Source organism: Erinaceus europaeus, chromosome 23 (assembly GCF_950295315.1).
Source record: "Erinaceus europaeus chromosome 23, mEriEur2.1, whole genome shotgun sequence".
Classification (NCBI taxonomy): domain Eukaryota; kingdom Metazoa; phylum Chordata; class Mammalia; order Eulipotyphla; family Erinaceidae; genus Erinaceus; species Erinaceus europaeus.
Window position 1 is genome coordinate 2,067,839 of NC_080184.1, and position 22,150 is coordinate 2,089,988.

The 22,150-nt window shown below is 60.0% G+C and overlaps 3 protein-coding genes across 4 annotated transcripts in view; 2 read left to right on the forward strand and 1 right to left on the reverse strand.

Moving 5' to 3' along the window:
* The window catches only part of SAFB (scaffold attachment factor B), a 125,966-nt gene that overhangs the window by 91,500 nt on the left and 12,316 nt on the right, over positions 1-22,150 (forward strand). The window contains exon 22 of one of the 2 annotated variants that reach the window (XM_060181943.1): positions 16,050-16,064. The exons of the other annotated variant lie outside the window; for it this stretch is intronic. The gene's annotated coding sequence lies outside the window, so the exon portion shown is untranslated. Of the gene's footprint in view, positions 1-16,049; positions 16,065-22,150 lie in introns of those variants that run through there. 2 annotated transcript variants of the gene reach the window in all.
* Positions 4,022-9,893, forward strand: NRTN (neurturin). The gene is made up of 2 exons (XM_060182061.1): positions 4,022-4,224; positions 9,322-9,893. The coding sequence occupies exons 1-2, from the start codon at positions 4,065-4,067 to the stop codon at positions 9,747-9,749; spliced, it is 588 nt and encodes a 195-aa protein (XP_060038044.1). The 5' UTR covers positions 4,022-4,064; the 3' UTR covers positions 9,750-9,893.
* Positions 21,604-22,150, reverse strand: part of NDUFA11 (NADH:ubiquinone oxidoreductase subunit A11) — a 10,070-nt gene continuing 9,523 nt past the window's right edge. Inside the window, exons 3-4 of the mRNA XM_060182064.1 lie at positions 21,822-21,944; positions 21,604-21,724 (exon numbers count right to left, since the gene is read on the reverse strand). Coding sequence (XP_060038047.1) covers positions 21,612-21,724; positions 21,822-21,944 — 236 coding nt within the window. The 3' untranslated portion in view covers positions 21,604-21,611. The remainder of the gene's footprint in view (positions 21,725-21,821; positions 21,945-22,150) is intronic.

Here is a 22,150-nt window from a genome sequence, read left to right on the forward strand (position 1 = left end):
TGTTTATCGTTGTTGTTATTATTATTGTTATTGCTGTCATTGTTGTTGGCTAGGCCAGAGAGAAATGGAGAGAGGAGGGGAAGACAGAGAGGGAGAGAGGAGAGAAAGACAGACACCTGCAGTCCTGCTTCACCGCCTGGGAAGCGACTCCCCTGCAGGTGGGGAGCCGGGGGCTCGAACCGGGATCCTTACGTCAGTCCGTGCGCTTCACCCTACATGCTGTGCTACCACCCAGCCCCTCGCAGTGTATTTCTCTCTATTTTCCCTATTTTCTCTTTCTCTCTCTCTCTCTCTCTCACACACAGGCACACACGTCCCGCCAATGGTGTATTTTTTCCTCTCTCTTTTCCATCTCTCTCTCTTTTTGTCTCTCTCTCACACACACACACCCGCCATGACGGTGTATTTTCACACACTGCCTTGAAGCAACACTTGGATATACCACACACACATTTTTTTCTTAACGGTAGAGAACACCAAAGCTCCATCCAGTGTCCACCTGTCCCCCCCCCCCAGGTCCCAGCCCCGTGTCCCACCCACATCCCCGTGCCAGCGTCTTGGGGTGCCACCCTCGCTGTCCAGGCAAGGGCTCTTCCCCCCCACCCCGCGCCGGTGTTCGTGGCTACAACCCCCAGCCCCGATTCCAAGTGGAAACAAACAAACCAACTCCAAGGTCAGGCTGGGACGGGCGGGGAAACTGAGGCCCAGGGAGACGTGGCAAGTGACCCCAAGTCACACAGCCAGCTGGGTCCCTCCAGCTCCCCAGGGCGCCGGCCCAGCTGCTTGTGTGGGTGTTCGTGGCAGCACACACCCCACCAGTGCCAGGAAACAGGCTTCATCAAGCCAGCTGCCCGGGCCACACCCAGGGGCCCCACCTTCACCCCGAGAATGTGGGGGACACCCAGCAGGCACACCTGTCTGGAGGGGGGGAGCAGTGACCTTCATCCCACGGAGCCCCTGTCCTGGGGAGCGGAAACACCGATTTCACAAAAACAAAGTCTTTTAGTACTTGGTAAACTCCTACTCATGCCTCAAAACCCTATTTCCTGTAGCGCCTCCTCCAGGAAGCCTTCTGTGTTTCCTTCTTGTCCATGTGTGCGAAACTCAGGTCCGAGGTCGGCCCCCACTGCATTGGAGAAAGCTTTAGTGTTGGGGGTCTCTTGATCTCTCTCTGTCTCTAGGTAAAATCGTAATATTAATAGTAATAACAATGACAACGTCAAGTCTTTTATTTGCTCCCTCCCCACCCCCAATCCCACCAGTTATTGCTGGGGCTTGGGGACTGCGTGAGTCCACTACTCCCAGTGGCTAGTTGTTTTTTTTCTCTATATTTATTTATTTATTTTCCCTTTTGTTGCCCTTGTTTTTTATTGTTGTTGTGGTTATTATAGTAGTTGTTGATGCCGTCGTTGTTGGATAGGACAGAGAGAAATGGAGGGAGGAGGGGAAGACAGAGAGGGGGAGAGAAAGACAGACACCTGCAGACCTGCTTCACCGCCTGGGGAGCGACTCCCCTGCAGGTGGGGAGCCGGGGGCTCGAACCGGGATCCTCACGCTGGTCCTTGCGCTTTGTGCCACGTGCACTTAACCTGCTGCGCTACCGCCCGACTCCCCAGTGGCCAGTTTTTAAATTTTTCTCCTCTACATAGAGGGTGAGAGACAGAGAGACAGAGAGACATTACAGCTCCACTTCCCTGATTATAAAACTCTTTCCCTGAGGGTACTCCTGTGGGGTGGCCTGGGGCTCGAACCCGGGTCTTTGATCATGGGAGCCTATGCCTTCTACTGAGTGAAACACTGCCTTCTCCCCACTTGGGTCTGTCTGTTTCCCTCCCTCCCTCCCTCCCTTCCTTCCTTCCTTCCACCTCTCTCTCTCTCTCTCTCTCTCTCTCATTTTGCCTCCAGGGCTATTGCCGGGCTCGGTGCTGGCACTCCGAATCCTCTGCTCCTGGTGGCCATTCTTCCATTTTTTTGGATAGGACAGAGAGAAATTGAGAGAGGAGAGGGAGGAGATAGAAAGAGGTGGGGAGAGGGAGAGGGGGGGGCCGGGTGGTGGTGCGCCTGGTTGAGTGCACACGTTACCGTGTTAAAGGACCTGGGTTCGAGCCCCCGGTCCCCATTGCAGGGGGGAAGCTTCATGAATGGTGCAGCAGGGCTGCAGGGGTCTCTCTCCTCTCAATTTCTGGCTGTCTCTATCCAATAATATATATATATATATATATTTTTTTTTTTAAGATAGTGGGATGGGAGCTAAGGAGACAGCGTCATGGCTCTACAAAATGCCTCTTGTGCCTGAGATACCAAAGTTCCCAGGTTCAATCCCCAGCACCACCGTGAGCCAGAGCTGAGGAGGGGCCTGGCACACACATAAATAAATAAGAGAGAGAGGGAGAGAGACAGAGAGACCCCTGCAGCCCTGCTTCCCCGCTTGTAAAACTTGCCCCCTGCAGGTGGGGACCGGGGGCTCGAACCTGGGACCTTGTGCAGGTCCTTGTGCTTCATACCATGTGCACTTAACTGGCTGCCCCATCACTTGTCACCCCATCTCCTTCCTTTCTTCCTTTCTTTTCCTTCCTTTCTTTCTTTCTTCCCTTCCTCCTTTCCCTCTTTTCCTCCTCTCTCTTCCTCTTCCTCTCTTTCCTTCTGTCTTTCTCTCTCTCTCAGGATGTATTTATTAATGAGAGAAAGTAGAGAGAGACAGAAAAAACTAAACAGGCAGTCGGGCTGTAGGGCAGTGGGTTAAGCGCAGGTGGCGCAAAGCACAAGGACCGGCGTAAGGATCCCGGTTCGAGCCCCCGGCTCCCCACCTGCAGGGGAGTCGCTTCCCAGGCGGTGAAGCAGGTCTGCAGGTGTCTGTCTTTCTCTCCCCCTCTCTGTCTTCCCCTCCTCTCTCCATTTCTCTCTGTCCTCTCCAATGACGATGACATCAAGAACAACAGCAATAACTATAACAATAAAACAACAAGGGCAACAAAAGGGAATCAATCAATAAATACATATTTAAAATAATTTAAAAAAAAAACAAACCCAGAGCCCCCCCCTCTGGCCCCTGCTTTGCCGGGGCTTGAACTCAGGACCTGACGCTGCGTGGACAGGATCCTCAGCGCCTCCCCCCAGCCTGCGTGGAGCCTCCGTGCGCACGCGCACACGGTCTGCAGAGCCCACGTGAACCACGAGTGAGCAGCGTGCTGGGCGCCTGGTATGCAAATGACATGCAAAGCACATGCAGATGACATGCAAACCACAGGCCTCAGGCTCAGCCAGCCCCCCCCCCCCCCCCCCCCCCCCCCGCACGCTGGGGTCCCCCCTGGGCTCCGGCCCTGCTCCCTGGCTCCCTGTAAATGTTTACACCGGGCCCAAAGCCAGGCCCCGTTGCCAGAGGCCGGGAGAATGTAAACTCAGACTGGGGGGGGGGGGGGGTGGGGGGGGACTGTCAAAGGGCGGGGAACGCAGTGCCCGGGCCACAGGGTGGAGGGCGCCCCCCCATTAGAGGTGACCCCCTGCAGCACGTGCAAGTCGGGTGGGCAGAGGGTGCCCAGGTCCTGCAAGGAGGGTGGAGTCCAGGAGAGCTTCCTGGGGGAGGCAGCATGCAAGTTGAGACTAAAAAAGGGGTGGGGTGCTGAGAATGTCCTGGAAGGGGTGTGGTGGGGTGGGGGGGTTACCCCATGTCTGGCAAATGGGTGTCCCGTGGCCAGCCGAGGGGGCAGGGAGGCAAGTTCAAGGGTGTCCACAGGCTGCGGGAGGGCAGGCAGCTAGGCCTGGCAGGACACCCCGTCCCACAGTGCCCCCTGCTGGGGCTCCCCCACTCCTCTTCCCCATCCCTGCTCAGTCTTGGGGTTCCTATTCCGGGGGGGGGGATGGTTTCAACCCCAGGGCCTTTGCACAAGCTGGCTGCCAGGCCTCCCGGTCCCCCTACTCCTTTCTTTTCCCTTCCCCGGTGCCCCTGCACCCTAGGCCCTCAGCCCTGCATCCCCCCCCCACCCAAATAATAATAAATCAGAGCCTGCAGCCCCCCGTCCTGTGTGCCCCCCAGGCCCAAGCCTCTCCCGGACCTCACCCGGACCATGCAGCCGTGGCGGGCGGCGGCTCTCGCCTCGGTGCTCTGCAGCTGCCTCCTGTTCCTGTGGCTGGCCTGGCGGGACCTGGCCCTCGGACCCACGCTCACACCCCTGCGGCGGCCGGCCCGGGCCCCCCTGGACGCCCGCATCGCCCGCCTGGCACAGTGTAAGACCCCCAAACTCTCAGACTCTCTCTGACGTTCTGGGGGGAGAAGCCTTGGGGGACCTTTGTGCAGCGGAGGGCGGGGAGGAGGGGAAAAGGGGGGGTCACTGCGTCCTGACGCCCCCAGGACCCCCAACACCCTAGGACCCCAACACCCCAGGTCCCCCAACACCCCAGGTCCCCCAACACCCCAGGTCCCACCAACACCCCCAGGTCCCCCACCACACCTACATCTCCCACCACCCCCAGGTCCCCCAGGACCCCCAGGACCCTCAACACCCCAGGTCCCCCCAACACCCCCAGGGCCCCTGCAGAGGCTGCTGGGAACAGCCAGCGGGCGGCCGTCATGAGGAATGAGATGGGCAGGAGTGAGGGCCAGATGGAGATTAGCTCTGGGCTGTGCTGTGGGGGGGGCTGGCGTGTTGGGGGGGTCCCCCCCAGTGACCCTCCTGCCCGCCCAGGCCAGGGGGAGAGACTGAGAGAGGCACAGACACTCAGAGAGCTTAGTGGGTGCGAGGGAGGGCGGGCAGGCAGGCGGCACTGGCCCCACCTGCTTCCCGGGACCCAGGCTGGTGCGTGTCCCCCCCGCGTGTCCGCCCCTCCTTCCCAGGCCTCGTGCAGGCGGGGCCCAGATCTAGGGGGAGGGGGCAGCGGGGGGCACCCCGGAGTCTGGGGTGCAGGCTGGGGCTTGCCCGCCGGCCGCAAGGACCCCCCCTTTCTAGTCGACACAATGGACAAGGCTGGCCTTGGGGGTTTTCTGCCTCTTCCGCCCCTCCCGTCCCCCCCCACTACACTGCCCCCAGAAGCGGGGGGGGGGACAGAAAGGGAGGAATTCCAGGCTCCCAGGAGGGGTCTTGGGCCATGGGAGGGCAGGTGCCAGCCTGTCCTATCCTGTGCCCCCCTCCCGCCCGCCCGGGGGGGTCCGGCCCTAACTAGGGGAAGGGAGGGAGTGGTGGCTGTTAGTACCGACTCCCCAAATCTCCAGTGTTCCAAGACTCGGGGGGAACCCCTCTGCTGAGGGTGGGGTTGGGGGGGCCTGGCCTCACTAGAGGGAGGGCCCAGGTTCAAGCCCCCAGCACCACATGGTAGCACCACCACTGCACAGCACCAGGGGAAGCTCCCTGAGTGGTGGAGCTGTGCTGGGCTGTCTCTCTTTCTCTCTCTCTCTGCCCCTCTCTCTTTACCTCTCTCTCTCTCTCTCAGCATGTTAAGTCGTTGCCAAGGGTCCACCAGGCTGGGCTGATTTCTTCAGAGAGAGACAGACAGACAGACAGACAGAGAGAAAGGGCAGGGCGGTGGCGCACCTGGTTGAGCGCACCTTGAGGACACAGGTTTGAGCCCCTGGCTCCCAGCCTGCAGGGGGGAAGCTTCACAGGTGGTGAAGCAGGGCTGCAGGTGTCTCTCTATCTCTCTCTCTCTCTCTCCTCCCTCTCAGTTTCTCTCTGTCCTATCAGAGAGAGAGAGTGTGACTGGCAAAATAACTCACCTGGATGGTGCGGGGCTTTGCCACGTGTGACCTGGGTTCGAGCCCAGCCTCCACCACATTGGAGGAAGTTTTAATACTGGGATCTCAGTCTCTCCCTCTCTGCATCTAGGAAGAAAGAAGGAAGGAGGGGGGTCGGGCGGTAGCGCAGCGGGTTAAGCGCACGTGGCGCAAAGCGCAAGGACCGGCGTAAGGATCCCGGTTCGAGCCCCCGGCTCCCCACCTGCAGGGGAGTCGCTTCCCAGGCGGTGAAGCAGGTCTGCAGGTGTCTGTCTTTCTCTCCCCCTCTCTGTCTTCCCCTCCTCTCTCCATTTCTCTCTGTCCTGTCCAATAACAACATCAAATAACAATAGTAATAACTACAACAATAAAACACCAACGGCAACAAAAGGAGAAATAAATCAACAAATATATAAAAAAATTAAAATTAAAAAAAAAGAAAGAAGGAAGGAAGGAAGGAAGGAAGGAATAAAGGAAAGGTGGCCCAGAAGGTGGCACCACAGTGCAGTTTGGACTCTCCAGTCTGAGGTCCTGAGTTCCAGCCCCGGCATTGCTGATGCCAGAGGGAGGCTTTGTGTCTCTCTCTCATCAATCAGTCATTTTTAAAAAATGTTTTCCTTTTTTAATATTTATTTATTCCCTTTTGTTGCCCTTGTTTCATTGTTGTAGTTATTATTGTTATTATTATTGTTGTCGTCATGGTTGGCTAGGACAGAGAGAAATGGAGAGAGGAGGGGAAGACAGAGAGGGGGAGAGAAAGACAGACACCTGCAGACCTGCTTCACCGCCTGGGAAGCGACTCCCCTGCAGGTGGGGAGCCGGGGTTCGAACCGGGATCCTTATGCCAGTCCTTGCGCTTTGCGCCACCTGCGCTTAACCCGCTGCGCTACCGCCCGACTCCCTCAATCAACCATTTATTTATTTACTGCCTCCAGGGTTATTGCTGGGGGTTGGTGTCTGCACGAAGAATCCACTGCTCCTGGAAGCAATTTTTTCCCCTTTTCTTCACTGGATAGAGGAAGCCAGAAACCGAAAGAGAGAGGGAGAGAGGGAGAGAGAGAGAGAGAGAGAGACCCCTGCAGCCCCGCTTCACCACTCGTGAAGCTTTCCCCCTGCAGGTGGGGACCGGGGGCTCGAACCCCGGTCCTTGCGCACTGTCATGTGAGCGCTTAACCAGGTGCGCCGCCGCCCGGGCGCCTGAATAACAGTTTTACAGATCCGCAGAGACGGAGACAGAATGAGGGAGGGAGAGACACTACAGGCCAAAGCTGCCGTCAGTGCCTGAGGGCTGGCCTCGCACCGGGCTGAGCATGGGAAATGAGGGCGACCCCAGGCGAGCTCTGGCTGGTCTCGCGTCTCCATCCGAAATCAAGATTCAGAGGGGCGGGGCGCTGGGTGGGCCCCTGGTTGAGCGCACACCACGCTAGGTGCCTGCCGGGTTCGAGTCCCGGGTCCCCACCTGCAGGGGGGAAGCTTTGCGAGTGGTGAAGCAGGGCTGCAGGGGTCTCTCTGTCTCTCCCCCCCCCCCGAGTTCCTGGCTGTCTCTATCCAATAAATAAAGACACAAAAGAGAGAAAGAGGGGGTCGGGCGGTGGCGCAGCGGGTTAAGCGCAGGTGGCGTAAAGCGCAAGGACCGGCATCAGGATCCCGGTTCGAACCCCGGCTCCCCACCTGCAGGGGAGTCGCTTCCCAGGCGGTGAAGCAGGTCTGCAGGTGTCTGTCTTTCTCTCCCCCTCTCTGTCTTCCCTCCTCTCTCCATTTCTCTCTGTCCTCTCCAACAACAACAACATCAATAATAACAATAACTACAATTAAAAAAGGGCAACAAAAGGGGGGCAAAGAATTTAGCTTCTGAGATCAGACGAGATCGGGCGTGTTCAGGGTGACATGGCCATAGACGGGAAAAAGAATTTTCAAAAGGGGGGGGGGCTGGGTCGTGGCGCACCTGGTTGAGCGAGCGCACATATTACAGGGCACAAGGGCCTGGGTTCGAGCCCCCGGTCCCCACCTGCAGGGGAAAGGCTTTATGAGTGGTGAAGCAGGTTTGCAGGTGTTTCTCTGTCTGTCTCCCTCTCTATCTCCCCTCCTCCTCTCAATTTCTGGCTGTCTCTATCCAATAAATACATAAAGATTAAAAAAAAATTAAAAGAATTTTAAAAAGAGGGGGGGAGAGCCTCCTTCTGGCTCCCTCGATGCCGGGGCTGGAACTCAGGGCCTCAGGCTGGAGCCTCCCAGGTTTCATCCCCGCGCCCCATATGTGCCCTTAGGGCGGGCACCCGGAGCACTGAACCCTGGAGGGGTTGTCCGGTTGACCTCAGAGCCGGCCGGGGGCTTTCTGCGCGGTACCCCCTGAGGAAGCAGACACACACACAGAGACAGACAGGCAGACACAGGCAGCCGGCACTGTCCCCAGCTCTCTCCTCCCTCCCCTCCAGAAAGCCCTTCCTTTTGCCAGCCAGGTGTGCAGGCCCGGAGGACAAACTGGAGGCGGTGGCAGGATTTCCTGTCCCAACCCCAGGCATGCCCGTCACCTGTCCCAGCGGCTGGGGATTCCCCCCCCCCCCCCGCCTTCCCCCACATCTGGGGCTGCCAGCGGGGGCAGATGGGGGCTCCGTGGGCCCAGGAATGCGAGGAGGAGGAAGAACCTCTCATCGACCCGGGGAACAAGAGGGCGGGACGGGCGCCAAAGTTGGGTGCCCCAGGGGCCAGAGGGAAGTCTTTGGGCTGGTAGCGCTCTCTCTCTCTCTCTCTCTCTCTCTCTCCTTGATCCTGCTGCAGGCTCAAGTGTTTCTCTGTCTCTTTCTGTTTCTGACCTAATAATAGTAGTAGTAGTAGTAACAGTAATAAAACCCTGGATCATATAGGCATCAAATTCCGGCGATAACTCTGGTGGCAAAAATAGGAATAAATATTTATATATGAGAGAGAGAGAGACACCAGAGCCCTGCTCAGCTCAGGCTGAGGGTAGTGCTGGGGCTTGAACCCGGGACCTCAAGAGTCTCCGGCAGGAGAGTCTATTGCAGAAGCATTACTATTATTGTTGTTATTATTTCCCAGCGCCCTGCTCAGCTCCGGCTGAGGGTAGTGCCCGGGACCTCCAGCAGGGGAATCTGCAGGAGGAGATGAGGCCCAGGCGTCCTCCCCACCCCCTCGATCCCCAGCCGCAGGGTAGACGGCGTGCACACGAGTGCATGGTCGTGCATGGTCGTGCATGGTCGTGCATGCAGGGGGCGCCGTCGGGAGAGGTTTTCGGGTGCAGTTTTTGCAGGGGGGGGTCCTCGAGGCCCAGGCGTCCTCCCCACCCCCTCGATCCCCAGCCGCAGGGTAGACGGCGTGCACGCGAGTGCATGGTCGTGCATGGCCGTGCATGCAGGGGGCGCCGTCGGGAGAGGTTTTCGGGTGCAGTTTTTGCAGAGGGGGGGTCCTCGAGGCCCAGGCGTCCTCCCCAGCCCCTCGATCCCCAGCCGCAGGGTAGACGGCGTGCACGCGAGCGCATGGTCGTGCATGGTCGTGCATGGCCGTGCATGCAGGGGGCGCCGTCGGGAGAGGTTTGGGGGCTGCAGCGGGGCTGACCCCTCCCCCCGGCCGACCCCTCCCCCGTCTGTCTCCCCCCGCAGATCGCGCGCTGCTTCAGGGCGCCCCGGACGCGGTGGAGCTGAGCGAGCTGGCGCCCTGGGCCCGCAGGGCTCCGGGTGCGCGCCGTCGGGCGGGGCCCCGGCGGCGGCGTGCGCGTGCGCGGTCGGGCGCGCGGCCGTGCGGGCTGCGCGAGCTGGAGGTGCGCGTGCGCGAGCTGGACCTGGGCTACGCGTCGGACGAGACGGTGCTGTTCCGCTACTGCGCAGGCGCGTGCGAGGCGGCCGCGCGCGTCTACGACCTGGGGCTGCGGCGCCTGCGTCAACGGCGGCGCGTGCGCGGGCGCGAGCGGGTGCGCGCACAGCCCTGCTGCCGCCCGACGGCCTACGAGGACGAGGTCTCCTTCCTGGACGTGCACAGCCGCTACCACACGGTGCGCGAGCTGTCGGCGCGCGAGTGCGCCTGCGTGTGACGCCCGCTACCTCACCGCGCTGGCCACGCCCCCTCCTCGACGCCGGCCGCGCCCCCGCCACGGACTGCACCTGCGCAGAAGAGGCCGTCGAGGTTTCGAGACTCTCGCGAGAACTGTACTGCTATAAAATGTGGGAAAGCCGAGCGCGCGTGTCAGTGTGCCTTCCGGCGGGAGGGCTGGCGCGTCGAGGCTCTGGGCTCCGTTGCCGGGTGCAGCGTGGGGCGATGGCATGCATCAAAGTTCCCCCCCCCCCATAGCCGCTGCCCTGCACCCCTCCGCAAGTGCTCGGGGGTGGGAGAGCTTCCTGCCCCAGCCCCTCTTCTGCCCCCCAACTACCCCCCCCCCCCCCCCCGTGGACACGGAGCCTTCAGCGGCTACAAGTACCCAACACTGCCCGGCTGTGCAGGGAAGGGTCTGGGGCTCCTGCGAGCACCTCGGAGCCCCCAGGGCCCTGAATTAAAAAAAAAATCCTTGGAGCTCGAAGTGGGCCCCCACGAAGGCTGGGAACATCGGGGTGGCTTGGCATACTCCAGACTGGTGGCTGGGTGGGGGCCGCCTGGGTTCGCAAGGGTGCAGGGAAGCAGTGGGTCCCATGGGCCGACAGGGAGGGGCACGGAGAATCAGGATGGGAGCTGCGGAGACTGGATCCCCCGACGGCGGTCTCCATTGCCCTTCCGCCCCCCAGGGGCACCCCAGTCTCAGCCCCCTTGCCCCCCCACCCCCAGGGACACACACATTGTTTCCCAGGTGCCAAAGCCACCACCTGATCCCAGCTGCAGTCTGAAATGGGCCCCAGGGAAAATCTTGGTGGGCCAGGAACCCCCCCCCCCCCAGCCACCCTGGGGTCCCCCCACCCCCGCAGAGGGCCGCCCTGCCCGGGCACCCCAGGCTCAGTTTGGCAGCCAGGCCCCAGCCCGTGGGTGGTCTGCTGGGAAAGTCATTCATTCCAGGCCCCCCTGGGCTGGCGGGCTGGCGGGCTGGGGTCCCCGCCCACCCCCACCCCCCTCCACGCTGCATGCTGAGGTCTCCCAAGTTTGGGCTGATTCAGCCCATCAGTGGCTGGGTGTCGGGGGGGGGGGCAGACTCTGCAGAAGTCCCAGCCTCAGCGAATGGCCTGGGGAGGGGGCTCAGAGAGAGGGTGCACCCCGGACATAAGCAGCGCCCCACGTCTGCACCGAGCACCCTTCCGGGGCCTCCAGCCTCCCCAGCTCGAACCCTGACCACAGGGGCCGCTCCTGCAGCCACCCGAGACTTGAAACATCAACAGAGCTGTCCCCGCAGAGCCTTGGAGTGGGGGGCACGCAGGAAAAAGACTCAGCCTTCAAGGGGCTCCGCAGACACGGTCACACACACAGACGTCCCCCTTCCCCGGGGTGGGGGGCGCTCCACCTGCCCACCCCACCTCATTTCCGTCCCATCCCCCCCGATAAACCTGAGCCCCCACCATGTAAGACAAAGAGCCGGGAGGGCCTAGGGGACCCCATCTCCCGCTCATACGCTCTCCACCTTGGACCCCCACCCCCAACTCACTGCGTGTGGTGGTGCTGGAGGTGGGTGGGAGAGAATCTCTCAGCACCCACTCAGCCCCCAAAGCTGTGATGAGTGTAAGTGTCCCGGATTCTGCTCTGTGCCCTCCCCCCACGAGGGGGGCAGAGGCTACCTGGGAAATGGGCCCCCCCACACCCCTACAATTGCCTGACAATAGAACCAAGATTACAGGCAGAACGGCAGGCACTCGGACCAGAGGATGGGGCCCCAGGACGAGGCAGTTCCCTACCCCTCTAGTGAGGAAAGACTTGGTGGGGGAGGACCCCAGCCAGCTGAGGCCCTGAGAAAGCAGAGGGGGGCCCCTCAGGTGTTGGCCCAGCATCATCAGGTAAGGCCCCGCCCACAGCAGACGAAGCCCCTCCTCTACCCGACGAGGACACGCCCCTCGGCCGAGACCCCGCCCTAGAAGATTGAGCCCCACCCCAGCAGGTGAAGGGCCCGCCTCTATCCGCTGAGACCCCGCCCAAGGAGTTGAAGCTCCGCCCTAGCCGGCAAAGCCCCGCCTCCGTCGGATGTGGCCCCGCCTCCATCCAATGTAGCCCCGCCCCAAGCAGGTGCAGCCGAGGGCCCTGTGACCATCCACTGGCTTGTTCCGGGAGCACCGGACTCTCAGGCCTGAGGCCCCGGGTTTGAGCCCTGGCATTGCACAGAACAAAGTGAGCCGAGGGCTATGGTCTCCCAAAATATCACTAAGACCTCAGCCTGCGTGAGGCCCTGGGTTCCATGGATGGTGGACTGAGGCTGAGCTGTCTCTCTCTATATTAAATTATTTATTATTGGATAGAGAGAAATTGAGAGGGGAGGGGGGAGATAGGGAGAGAGAGAGAGAGAGAGGCACCTGCAACCCTGCTTCACCACTTGGGAAGCTTTCCCCCCCTGCAGGTGGGAGCCAGGGGCTTGAACCAGGGTCCTTGTACACTGTCATGTGAGCACACGACCAGATGCACCACCACTTGACCTCCCCTACCTTTAAATAAAGATTTAACGGGAGTCGGAGTCGGGCGGTAGCCCAGCGGGTTAAGTACACGTGGCACAAAGCACAAGGACCGCCATAAGGATCCCGGTTCGAGCCCCCAGCTCCCCACCTGCAGTGGAGTCGCTTCACAGGCGGTGAAGCAGGTCTGCAGGTGTCTGTCTTTCTCTCCCCCCTCTCTGTCTTCCCCTCCTCTCTCCATTTCTCTCTGTCCTATCCAACAATGATGATGTCAACAACAACAATAATAACTACAACAATAAAAACAGCAAGTGCAACAAAAGGATAAATAAATAAACAAATAAATATATATTTAAATTTTTTTTAAATACTTATTTTATTTATTTATTCCCTTTTGTTGCCCTTGTTGTTTTATTGTTGTAGTTATTATTGTTGTTGCCCTGCCCACCCTCCATGGGGCTCCCTGGGTGCTGTGCAGGGTGCTGAGAGAGGAGAGACCCCACAGCCCTGCCCACCCTCCATGGGCTCCCTGGGTGCTGTCCATGGTGCTGGGAGAGGAGAGACCCCCACAGCCCTGCCCACCCTCCATGGGCTCCCTGGGTGCTGTCCATGGTGCTGAGAGAGGAGAGACCCCACAGCCCTGCCCACCCTCCATGGGCTCCCTGGGTGCTGTGCAGGGTGCTGAGAGAGGAGAGACCCCACAGCCCTGCCCACCCTCCATGGGGCTCCCTGGGTGCTGTGCCTGGTGCTGAGAGAGGAGAGACCCCACAGCCCTGCCCACCCTCCATGGGCTCCCTGGGTGCTGTGCATGGTGCTGAGAGAGGAGAGACCCCACAGCCCTGCCCACCCTCCATGGGCTCCCTGGGTGCTGTGCAGGGTGCTGAGAGAGGAGAGACCCCACAGCCCTGCCCACCCTCCATGGGCTCCCTGGGTGCTGTCCATGGTGCTGAGAGAGGAGAGACCCCACAGCCCTGCCCACCCTCCATGGGCTCCCTGGGTGCTGTCCATGGTGCTGAGAGAGGAGAGACCCCACAGCCCTGCCCACCCTCCATGGGCTCCCTGGGTGCTGTGCAGGGTGCTCAGAGAGAAGAGACCCCACAGCCCTGCCCACCCTCCATGGGGCTCCCTGGGTGCTGTGCCTGGTGCTGAGAGAGGAGAGACCCCACAGCCCTGCCCACCCTCCATGGGCTCCCTGGGTGCTGTGCCTGGTGCTGAGAGAGGAGAGACCCCACAGCCCTGCCCACCCTCCATGGGGCTCCCTGGGTGCTGTGCCTGGTGCTGAGAGAGGAGAGACCCCACAGCCCTGCCCACCCTCCATGGGCTCCCTGGGTGCTGTGCATGGTGCTGAGAGAGGAGAGACCCCACAGCCCTGCCCACCCTCCATGGGCTCCCTGGGTGCTGTGCAGGGTGCTCAGAGAGAAGAGACCCCACAGCCCTGCCCACCCTCCATGGGGCTCCCTGGGTGCTGTGCCTGGTGCTGAGAGAGGAGAGACCCCACAGCCCTGCCCACCCTCCATGGGCTCCCTGGGTGCTGTGCCTGGTGCTGAGAGAGGAGAGACCCCACAGCCCTGCCCACCCTCCATTGGCTCCCTGGGTGCTGTGCCTGGTGCTGAGAGAGGAGAGACCCCACAGCCCTGCCCACCCTCCATGGGCTCCCTGGGTGCTGTCCATGGTGCTGAGAGAGGAGAGACCTCATAGCCCTGCCCACCCTCCATGGGGCTCCCTGAGTGCTGTGCATTGTGGTCTCATGTGGTACTATGGCCAAAGCAGAAAGAGAGAGGTCAAGCATTTCTTTGTCCCAGGTGGTGCTGGGGATGGAACCCAGACCCTTGTGAGTTCTTGCCACCCCCCCCAGACCCCCAGCACCTACTCTTGGCCTCATGCAGCCAGGTGGGATATGGGACTGGAGGTGGCAGGGTGGGTGTAGGGGCTGGTATTTGAACCCAGGTCCCCCTCACAATCTGAATAAGCAGATGCACTACCCCAGCCTGCTGCCCCGTGAAGCCCAACGGGCGGAGGTGTGACAGTCCGAGCATCCCTCCTCCTAGCTGGTCCCCAGCCCGACGCCCCCTCTCTCGGTTGCTGTGTGACCCCAGTCCCTCTTGCATCTCTCTATGGGCACATCCAAGTTTCTTCTCCTTCTCCTTCTAAGAATTTATTTATTTATGAGAAAGATAGGAGAGAGAAAGAACCAGACATCGCTCTGGCACATGTGCTGCCGGGATCGAACTCAGGACCTCATGCTTGAGAGTCTAGTTCCTTATCCACTGCGCCACCTCCCAGACGACTTTTTTTAAAAAAAAAATATATATATTTATTCCCTTTTATTGCTCTTGTTGTTTTATTATTGTAGTCATTATTATTATTGATGTCGTCGTCTTTGTTACATAGGACAGAAAGAAATGGAGAGAGGAGGGGAAGACAGGGAGGGGGAGAGAAAGACAGACACCTGCAGACCTGCTTCACCGCCTGGGAAGCGACCCCCCTGCAGGTGGGGAGCCGGGGGCTCGAACCGGGATCCTTACGCCGGTCCTTGTGCTTTGCGCCACGTGCGCTTAACCCGCTGCGCTACCGCCCGACTCCCTCACATCCAGGTTCGTCTGCAAAAGGAGCCTGGGGTGGAGGGTAGAGTCCAGGAGGAGGGGGAACCTCTCCCTCAGGCTTGAGACCAGGTGAGAAGTGAGGTGACCCCCAATGTGGAAAGGGTCTTCCCCCCCATCCTGGCCTCCCAGCTTTCTGGAAAGTTCACTCCCTTGAATCCTCGGGGCTGTGAGCCAGGGGGGGGGGTGGTGGTGGTCTGGCTCTGTTGACGTTGGGGGGGAGGCACCTGGCACCCCAATGTTGACCCAGGTGTCCCCAAGGCCGGGAGGGGGGGCTGCCCTCATCCTCTGCCTTACTGAGAATCTTCCAGTCCCCAGGCCTTGGGACTGGAGGTGACCCCTTGGGGGTGAGGGGATTGGAAGGGGGCCCCCAAGCAGGGCTCAGGTCCTGCCCTGGCCTGTAGAGCCCCCCTCCCCTGAACCCCGACCAACTGCCTCCCTGGACCCCGGGCTGACAGCCAGCTGTGGGGAGGGGGCAGGGGCGGGGGGGCTGCAGGTGTGAGGTGTGGGTGGCAGGTAAAGCCTTGGGGGTCACTGACAGCTGGGGAGACCCTCGCCCCCCCAAGCTCCCGCTTGGCCCTGTGGAGGGCACAGCTGGGCTGAGAGTGTCTACAGTCTCTGTCCCACCAGTGGAAAAAAATGGATTCTGGCCGGTCTCGGGTTCAAGTGACTTCTCCCAAGAGACTGGCCCCCTGCGCTCAGCGCCCTGGCCAGGTGGGGGGACCGGCCCCCACCCTCCAGGGATTCCGGGTACCTTCTTGGTGAGTGAGGAGGGAGTGTGGACGGACGGACGGTGGACACCCAACTGGGCCCTGGGCTCCCCTCCTGACTATCTGGAAGAATGGGGCCACCACCCCCCCAGACACACAGACAGACAGACACCCCCTGGGTCCCAAGCGGGCGCTGAGTGAGTGACAGATACCTGGCAGACCTGAGCGCCCGCCCCCGGCCTCTCCTCACCTGGGCCCCCCCTGGCATGTTGGGGTCTGCCTACCTGAACCCCAACACTGGCTTAAATTTCAGCTCCCTGGTGAGCGACGTGGGGCGGTGGGGAGGGTGGTGTGGACACGCTCCATTTTCCAATTTCTGGAAAGAAAGGGACCAAGTGTTGTAGAAGAAAGGAGAAACAGAGAGAGAGAAAGAGAGAGAGGGTATTAGCTGGTTGCAAAACCTCAAATGGAAAGACAGCAGGTGAGGCTGAGGCCCCCCCTTCCCCACCCCCGCCTGCCGGCCGCCACCCCAAAGGCAAGAAAAAAAAACTTCCAGAGGAATCTTGGGCCCTTGAAAACAAAGGGCCTTTTCTCTCCCAGGGCCAGGGAAGGTGTTTGTTGGGAAAAGGGCCGACTGTTCCTGGCGGATGTGTTGGAAGGAAGGCACAGAAAGTCTCTGGGTGCGGGGGTGGGGGTGCAGTGGTTAGAGCGTTGTCCGGAGGTCCTGAGTTCAATCCCAGTCACGGTAGGGGTCAAGGGAGGCTCTTTTTCTTCTTTCTTTTAAAAAAAAATTTATTTATTCCCTTTTGTTGCCCTTGTTGTTTTATTGTTGTTGTTATTGCTGTCGTCGTTGTTGGCTAGGACAGAGAGAAATGGAGAGAGGAGGGGAAGACAGAGAGGGGGAGAGACAGACAGACACCTGCAGACCTGCTTCACCGCCTGGGAAGCGACTCGAACCAGGGGGCTCAACCGGGATCCTGACGCCGGTCCCTGCGCTTTGTGCCACGTGCGCTTAACCCGCTGCGTTACCGCCCGACTCCCTTTCTTCTTCTTCTTTTTTTTTCCCTCCAGGGTTATTGCTGGGCTCGGTGCCTGCACCATGAATCCACCGCTCCTGGAGGCCATTTTCCCCCCCTTTTGTTGCCCTTGTTGTAGCCTCGTTGTGGTTATTATTATTGCCATTGTTGACACTATTCGTTGTTGGCTAGGACAGAGAGAAATGGAAAGAGGGGAAGACAGAGAGGGGGAGAGAAAGACAGACACCTGCAGACCTGCTTCACCGCCTGGGAAGTGACTCCCCTGCAGGTGGGGAGCCGGGGGCTCGAACCGAGATCCTTATGCCGGTCCCTGCGCTTTGCGCCACATGCGTTTAACCCACTGCACCACCACCCGACCCCCTCCCTTTCTTCTTTTTTAAGATTTTATTTATTTATGAGAAAGGGGGAGAGAGAGAGAGAGAGGACCAAACATCACTCTGGCTCTTGTGCTGCCAGGGATCAAACTCAGGACCTCATGCTTGAGAGTCCGATGCTTTACCACTGCGCCACTTCCGGGACCACCCTCTCTTCCTCCTCCTCCTCCTTTCTCTGTCTCCAGGGTTATCACTGGGGCTCGGTGCCAGCACTACAAATCCACTGCTCCTGCGGCTGTATTTCCCATTTTATTGGCTAGAGACAGAAAGAAAATTGAAAAGGAGGAGATAGAGAGACCTGCCTGCAGCCCTGCTCCACCACTCATGAAGCTTCCCCCCTGCAGGTGGGGACCGGTGGCTTGAACCTGGGTCCTTGTGCACTGTAACGTGTGTTTGACTGGATGTGCCACTGCCTGTCCTGTCCTCTCTCTTATAATGAAGTATTCTCTTTTTAAAAAAAGTTATTTATTTATTCCCTTTTGTTGCCCTTGTTGTTTTATTGTTGTAGTTATTACTGTTGTTGTCTTTGTTGGATAGGACAGAGAGACATGGAGAGAGGAGGGGAAGACAGAGAGGGGGAGAGAAAGACAGACACCTGCAGACCTGCTTCACCGCCTGGGAAGCGACTCCCCTGCAGGTGGGGAGCCGGGGGCTCGAACCGGGATCCTTACGCCGGTCCCTGCGCTTTGCGCCACCTGTGATTAACCCGCTGCGCTACCGCCCGACTCCCCATAATTTTCTTAATGTTTAAATTCTGAGAATGATTTTAAATTCTTTTCGGACACTGGCCCTACCACGGGGGGAGAGAGATGTGGAGACAGAGGTGAGCGGGCAGCCCCCCCCCCCCCAGCCTTGTAGACAGAGGCTCACCCTTGCCAACCCCCATGTTCAGGGTCTCTAAGTGCACTGAGCACCCAGCTGCCAGCACTCAGCGGGCTTTTTAGACAAAAGCTGCATTTGCATATTGATGAGAGAGAAAAGAGAGGACCGAGAGGGAAAGAGAGGAGGGAGAGAGAGGGAGAGAGAGGGAGGGTTAGGCGGTAGTGCACTGGGTTAGGCACACATAGTACAAAGCACAAGGACCCGCATAAGGACCTGGGTTCGAGCCCCTGGTCCCCACCTGCAGGGGGAAACTTCCCGAGGGGCGAAGCAGGGCTGCAGGGGTCTGTCTCTCTATCTCCCCTTCCTCTTTCAGTCTCTCTCTGTCTCTATCCAGTAAATAAACATAAGAAAAAATTCTTTTCAAAAAAACCGACTATTTTTTCCACTTTTTAAAAATTGTTGTTGCAGTTACGTTGTTGTTATTGATGTCGTCGTTGTTGGCTAGGACAGAGAGAAATGGAGAGAGGAGGGGAAGACAGAGAAGGGGAGAGAAAGACAGACACCTGCAGACCTGCTTCACCGCCTGGGAAGCGACTCCCCTGCAGGTGGGGAGCCGGGGGCTCATACCGGGATCCTCATGCCGGTCCTCTACCCATCTCTCCCCCCCCAATTGATTATTTTTTCAAGGCTATTGAATGAATGAATGAATGAATGAATGAATGTATGAGTGAACACCTGTTATGTCTGCAAGCCCAGCCCTCGCCTGTCCCTGGATCTGGGCAGCCTCCGAGACCCGGGGTGATGGACAGAGGTCCCCCGCAATCCGACATGCCCCCCACTGCCCAGTAGGGCCTAAAACAGGACATTTGACATCTCTGAAGTGTCACCAGGGCCCTGTGTTGAAGCTGGAGGGCTCTGACCCTCTGAGGTGGGGACTCCAGGGTGGGGGTGACCCCGGGGGTGGGGGGACCTCAGGCGGGCAAGCCAGGAATGCTCTGGCAGACAGGATCGGATAAACAGAAGCCTTGGATGGCCCAGGCTGGGGGTGGGGGACACCCCGGGGCCTCACGCTTGGCGGGAGGGTGTTTGGACAAGAGGCTCGCGGCCAGGGGGTGTCATTGGGGCTAAAATTAGCCTCAGATTCCCGCTCAGCACCACCCTCCGGGCTGAGAGGGAGGCCGCCAGCTTCCAGCTCCTGGAATATTCTAAATGCTTTTATTATTTTTTTTTTCTGCCTTGCTTTATTTATTATTTTGCGGTGAACATGAGCTCACACCACTGCAGCTCCCAAGGCTGAAATTCTCATACAGAAGCACATAGAGAGAGAGAGAGAGAGAGAGAGAGAAGTTGCTTACCCCTGGGAGCTTCCCCTGGTTTGGCGGGACCTCCCATGTGGTGCCAGGGCTCCGGATGGCACCTGGAAAGGTAGGCCCAGTACCTGGCGAGCTCCCCTCTGTCCCCCCTCCCCACCCCCGGTGTGTGTGTTTGTGAGGGTCACATTCTCGATGTTTTGAATCCTCTCTCATTCGGCCACCCCCCCACACATGAGTTCCAGCTGTTTGACAAGGGGAGAAACTCAGGCAGAATTCTGTCCTCGCAGCAAAGGTGCGCTGGGGGGGGGTAGGGGGCCGCACTGGAATCAGGGTTCACCCTCCAGCTTTTGCTGGAGGAAGAGGGGTTACGGGTGGGGTCAGGGACCCCCCAAGTAGTGGGGTTGGGGTGTCTTACCCCACCCCCTGCTGTCTTCCTCCCATGAGTCACCATGTTGGCGGTGGGAGTCAACCTTTATGTCTTTATTTTTAAAGGTCTGTTTATTTATATGTGTGTGAGAGAGACAGTGACAGAGAAAGACAGGGAGACAGAGAGAGAAAAAGGGAGAGAGAAAAAGAGAAGGACAGGAAAAGGAAAGGAAGAAGGCAGAGAGAAAGATGGGGAAACAGACAAGAGCTACAGAAACAGAGAGGTAGACAGGGAAAGAGACAGAGAGAGAGAGAGAGAGAGAGAGAGAGAAGCAGAGCCTCCCCCTGGCACATGTAATGCTAGGGATCAAACCCGGGGCCAAAAGTTGGCAAAGTCAGGCTGTCTCTCCTCCCCCCTCTTGCGACCCATTCTGAATAGTGGTTGTGGGTGGTGACATCTGCCGGAAGGTTCTGCAGAGAAAGCCCCAGTAATGGGGGGGGGGTGCAGGGAGACAGCAGGGTGGTTCTGCAAAGAGACTCTCCTGCCTGAGGCTCTGAGGTCCCGGGTTCGAACCCCAGCAACCCAGCAGCCAGAGCTGAGCCGGGCTGTGGGAGGGGAAAAAAAAAAAAAAAGGGAGGGATCCTTCATATGTAAAGAGCTCTTACAAATCAACAAGAAAAAAAGGCAGGGCCAGGGAGATGGCAGGATAGAGAGACAGAGAGGAGAGACACCACAGCCTTGCTCCACGGCTTGTGAGCCAGCCCAGCCCCCCCCCCCACCTCCCCACCCTCCGCAGGTTTCTGCTGTGGGGACCTGTGTGTGATGGGGGTTCGAACCCGGGGACCACCTGCCTCGCAGAGGTGAGCTCTACCAGGTAGGCTGGTCTAGAACCTCGTGATCTTTTTGTTGCTTTATTTATTGGCTAGAGACAGAGAGAAATCCAGAGGGAAGGGGGAGACAGAGACACACCCGCAGCCCTGCTTCACCACCGAACGCGGGGACTGGAGGCTCGAACCTGGGCCCTTGCGTGCTGTGATACAAGCACTTAATTTAACCAGGCGAGCCGTCACCCAGCCCCCCTTTCTGTCTTTCTACGACCATTTTGTCTTTCTTTTCCTTTTTAAATGGATCCATTAGTTAGAGAGCAAAGCATCCTCGACATTGGCAAGGCCGTGGAAGAGGGTTGGGGTGGGGAGGCCTCGAACCCGGGGCCTCGGGCTTCTAACAGGCGGTACCTGTTTTACCTTTGGGGGCAAATTAAAAACAAACAAACAAACAGGGAGAAACTGGGAAATCCGTTCCCGGAAGCAGGAAGCGGGCAGGGGTCCGTCACCAGGCCCGTGGGTCAGGCCGGAAGCCCCCCAGGAGGGGCCGCGGCTCCTGGGCGCCGCAATCAGCACGTCTGATGTGGCTCTTTAGAAACGTTTATTCACTTAGTCCCTACTGGCTAGAGACGGAGGAAATGGAGAGCGGAGGGAGGGGGGGGACAGAGAGGGAGAGAGACAGAGACCCCCGCCGCCCTGCTTGCACCGCTCGGGAAGCTGCCCCCTGCAAGTGGGGGCCGGGGGGCTTGAACCCGGGTCCTTGAGCCCGGAGGCGCCTGGGGTCGAACCTCTGGAAAGACGTCCTCTGCAGCCGTCTCCTCCAGGCAGCCTTCCTGGGCGCACCGCTCGGCCTCTGTTCTTGGCCGGGCCGCTCGGAGCCGGGCAACGAGAGCAAGTTCGCGGACCCTCCACCCGCAGCCCCGGAGCCTAGTAAATGTGGACGGCCGGCCAGCAGGGGCGAGGGGGCTGGGGCGCTCCCGGAGTCGCCCTGTTCTGGGCCCCTGGCGGCCGGCCCGGGGTGGGCAGGGAAGGGGGTTCAGCGGCGCCCCAGCACCACCTGGATCTGATCTCCCAGACTCAGGGCGCGGGCTGGGGAGGGACAGACAGACGGAAGGAAGGAAGGAAGGAAGGAAGGAAGGAAGGAAGGAAGGATGGAAGGATGGAAGGATGGAAGGATGGAAGGATGGAGGCCCTCCGGTCCCATCGGGGAGCCCCACCGGGGCGTGGCCTGTGGGGGCGGGACCTACGGGGGCGCAGGGAAGCAGGGCGGGTCGGCCCGGGGTGGACTGGTGATTGGTGCCCGCGGCCGCGTCACACGCCCGTCACATGCCCGTCACACGCGGGGCGGGGACACCAGCCTCCAGCCCTCCAGGCTGCCTATCTTCGCCAGCGCCGCCGTCAGCCCCAGGGTGGCACAGGCGCCGGCCGCCACGCCGTAGCTGTGGGCTGGGGGCGCGGGGGGCGCGGGGTCAGGACGTCGGGGACCCCCGGGGCCGCCCCTTCTCTCCCCTCCTGTCCCCTCCCCTCCCGGGCGGGGTCTCACCACGCGCCCCCAGGGTCAGGCCGCCGGCGCAGCCCCCCAGCAGGTAGTTGAGGGGGTCGTCGGGCCGCTCCCGGAGCTGCGCGCTGATGCAGGACGTCACGCTGAACACCGCGCCGATGGCGGCTGGGGGCGGCGGGGGTTGGGGGGGTGAGCGGGGCCGGGACAGGCCGGGGTGCGGGGGGACAGGGGGACGGGGACAGGCCGGGGTGCGGGGGGTCAGGGGGCAGGGGACAGGCCGGGGTGCGGGGGGACAGGGGGCCGGGGACAGGTCGGGGTGCCTGGGGACAGGGGGCCGGGGACAGGCCGGGGTGCGGGGGGACGGGGGCCGG

Bases quoted from the DNA above. Each gene is read 5' to 3' on its own strand.
- NRTN (XM_060182061.1), top strand. From the start codon at position 4,065: ATGCAGCCGTGGCGGGCGGCGGCTCTCGCCTCGGTGCTCTGCAGCTGC. The intron at 4,225-9,321 runs GTAAGACCCCCA...CTCCCCCCGCAG, and splicing joins CATCGCCCGCCTGGCACAGT to ATCGCGCGCTGCTTCAGGGC.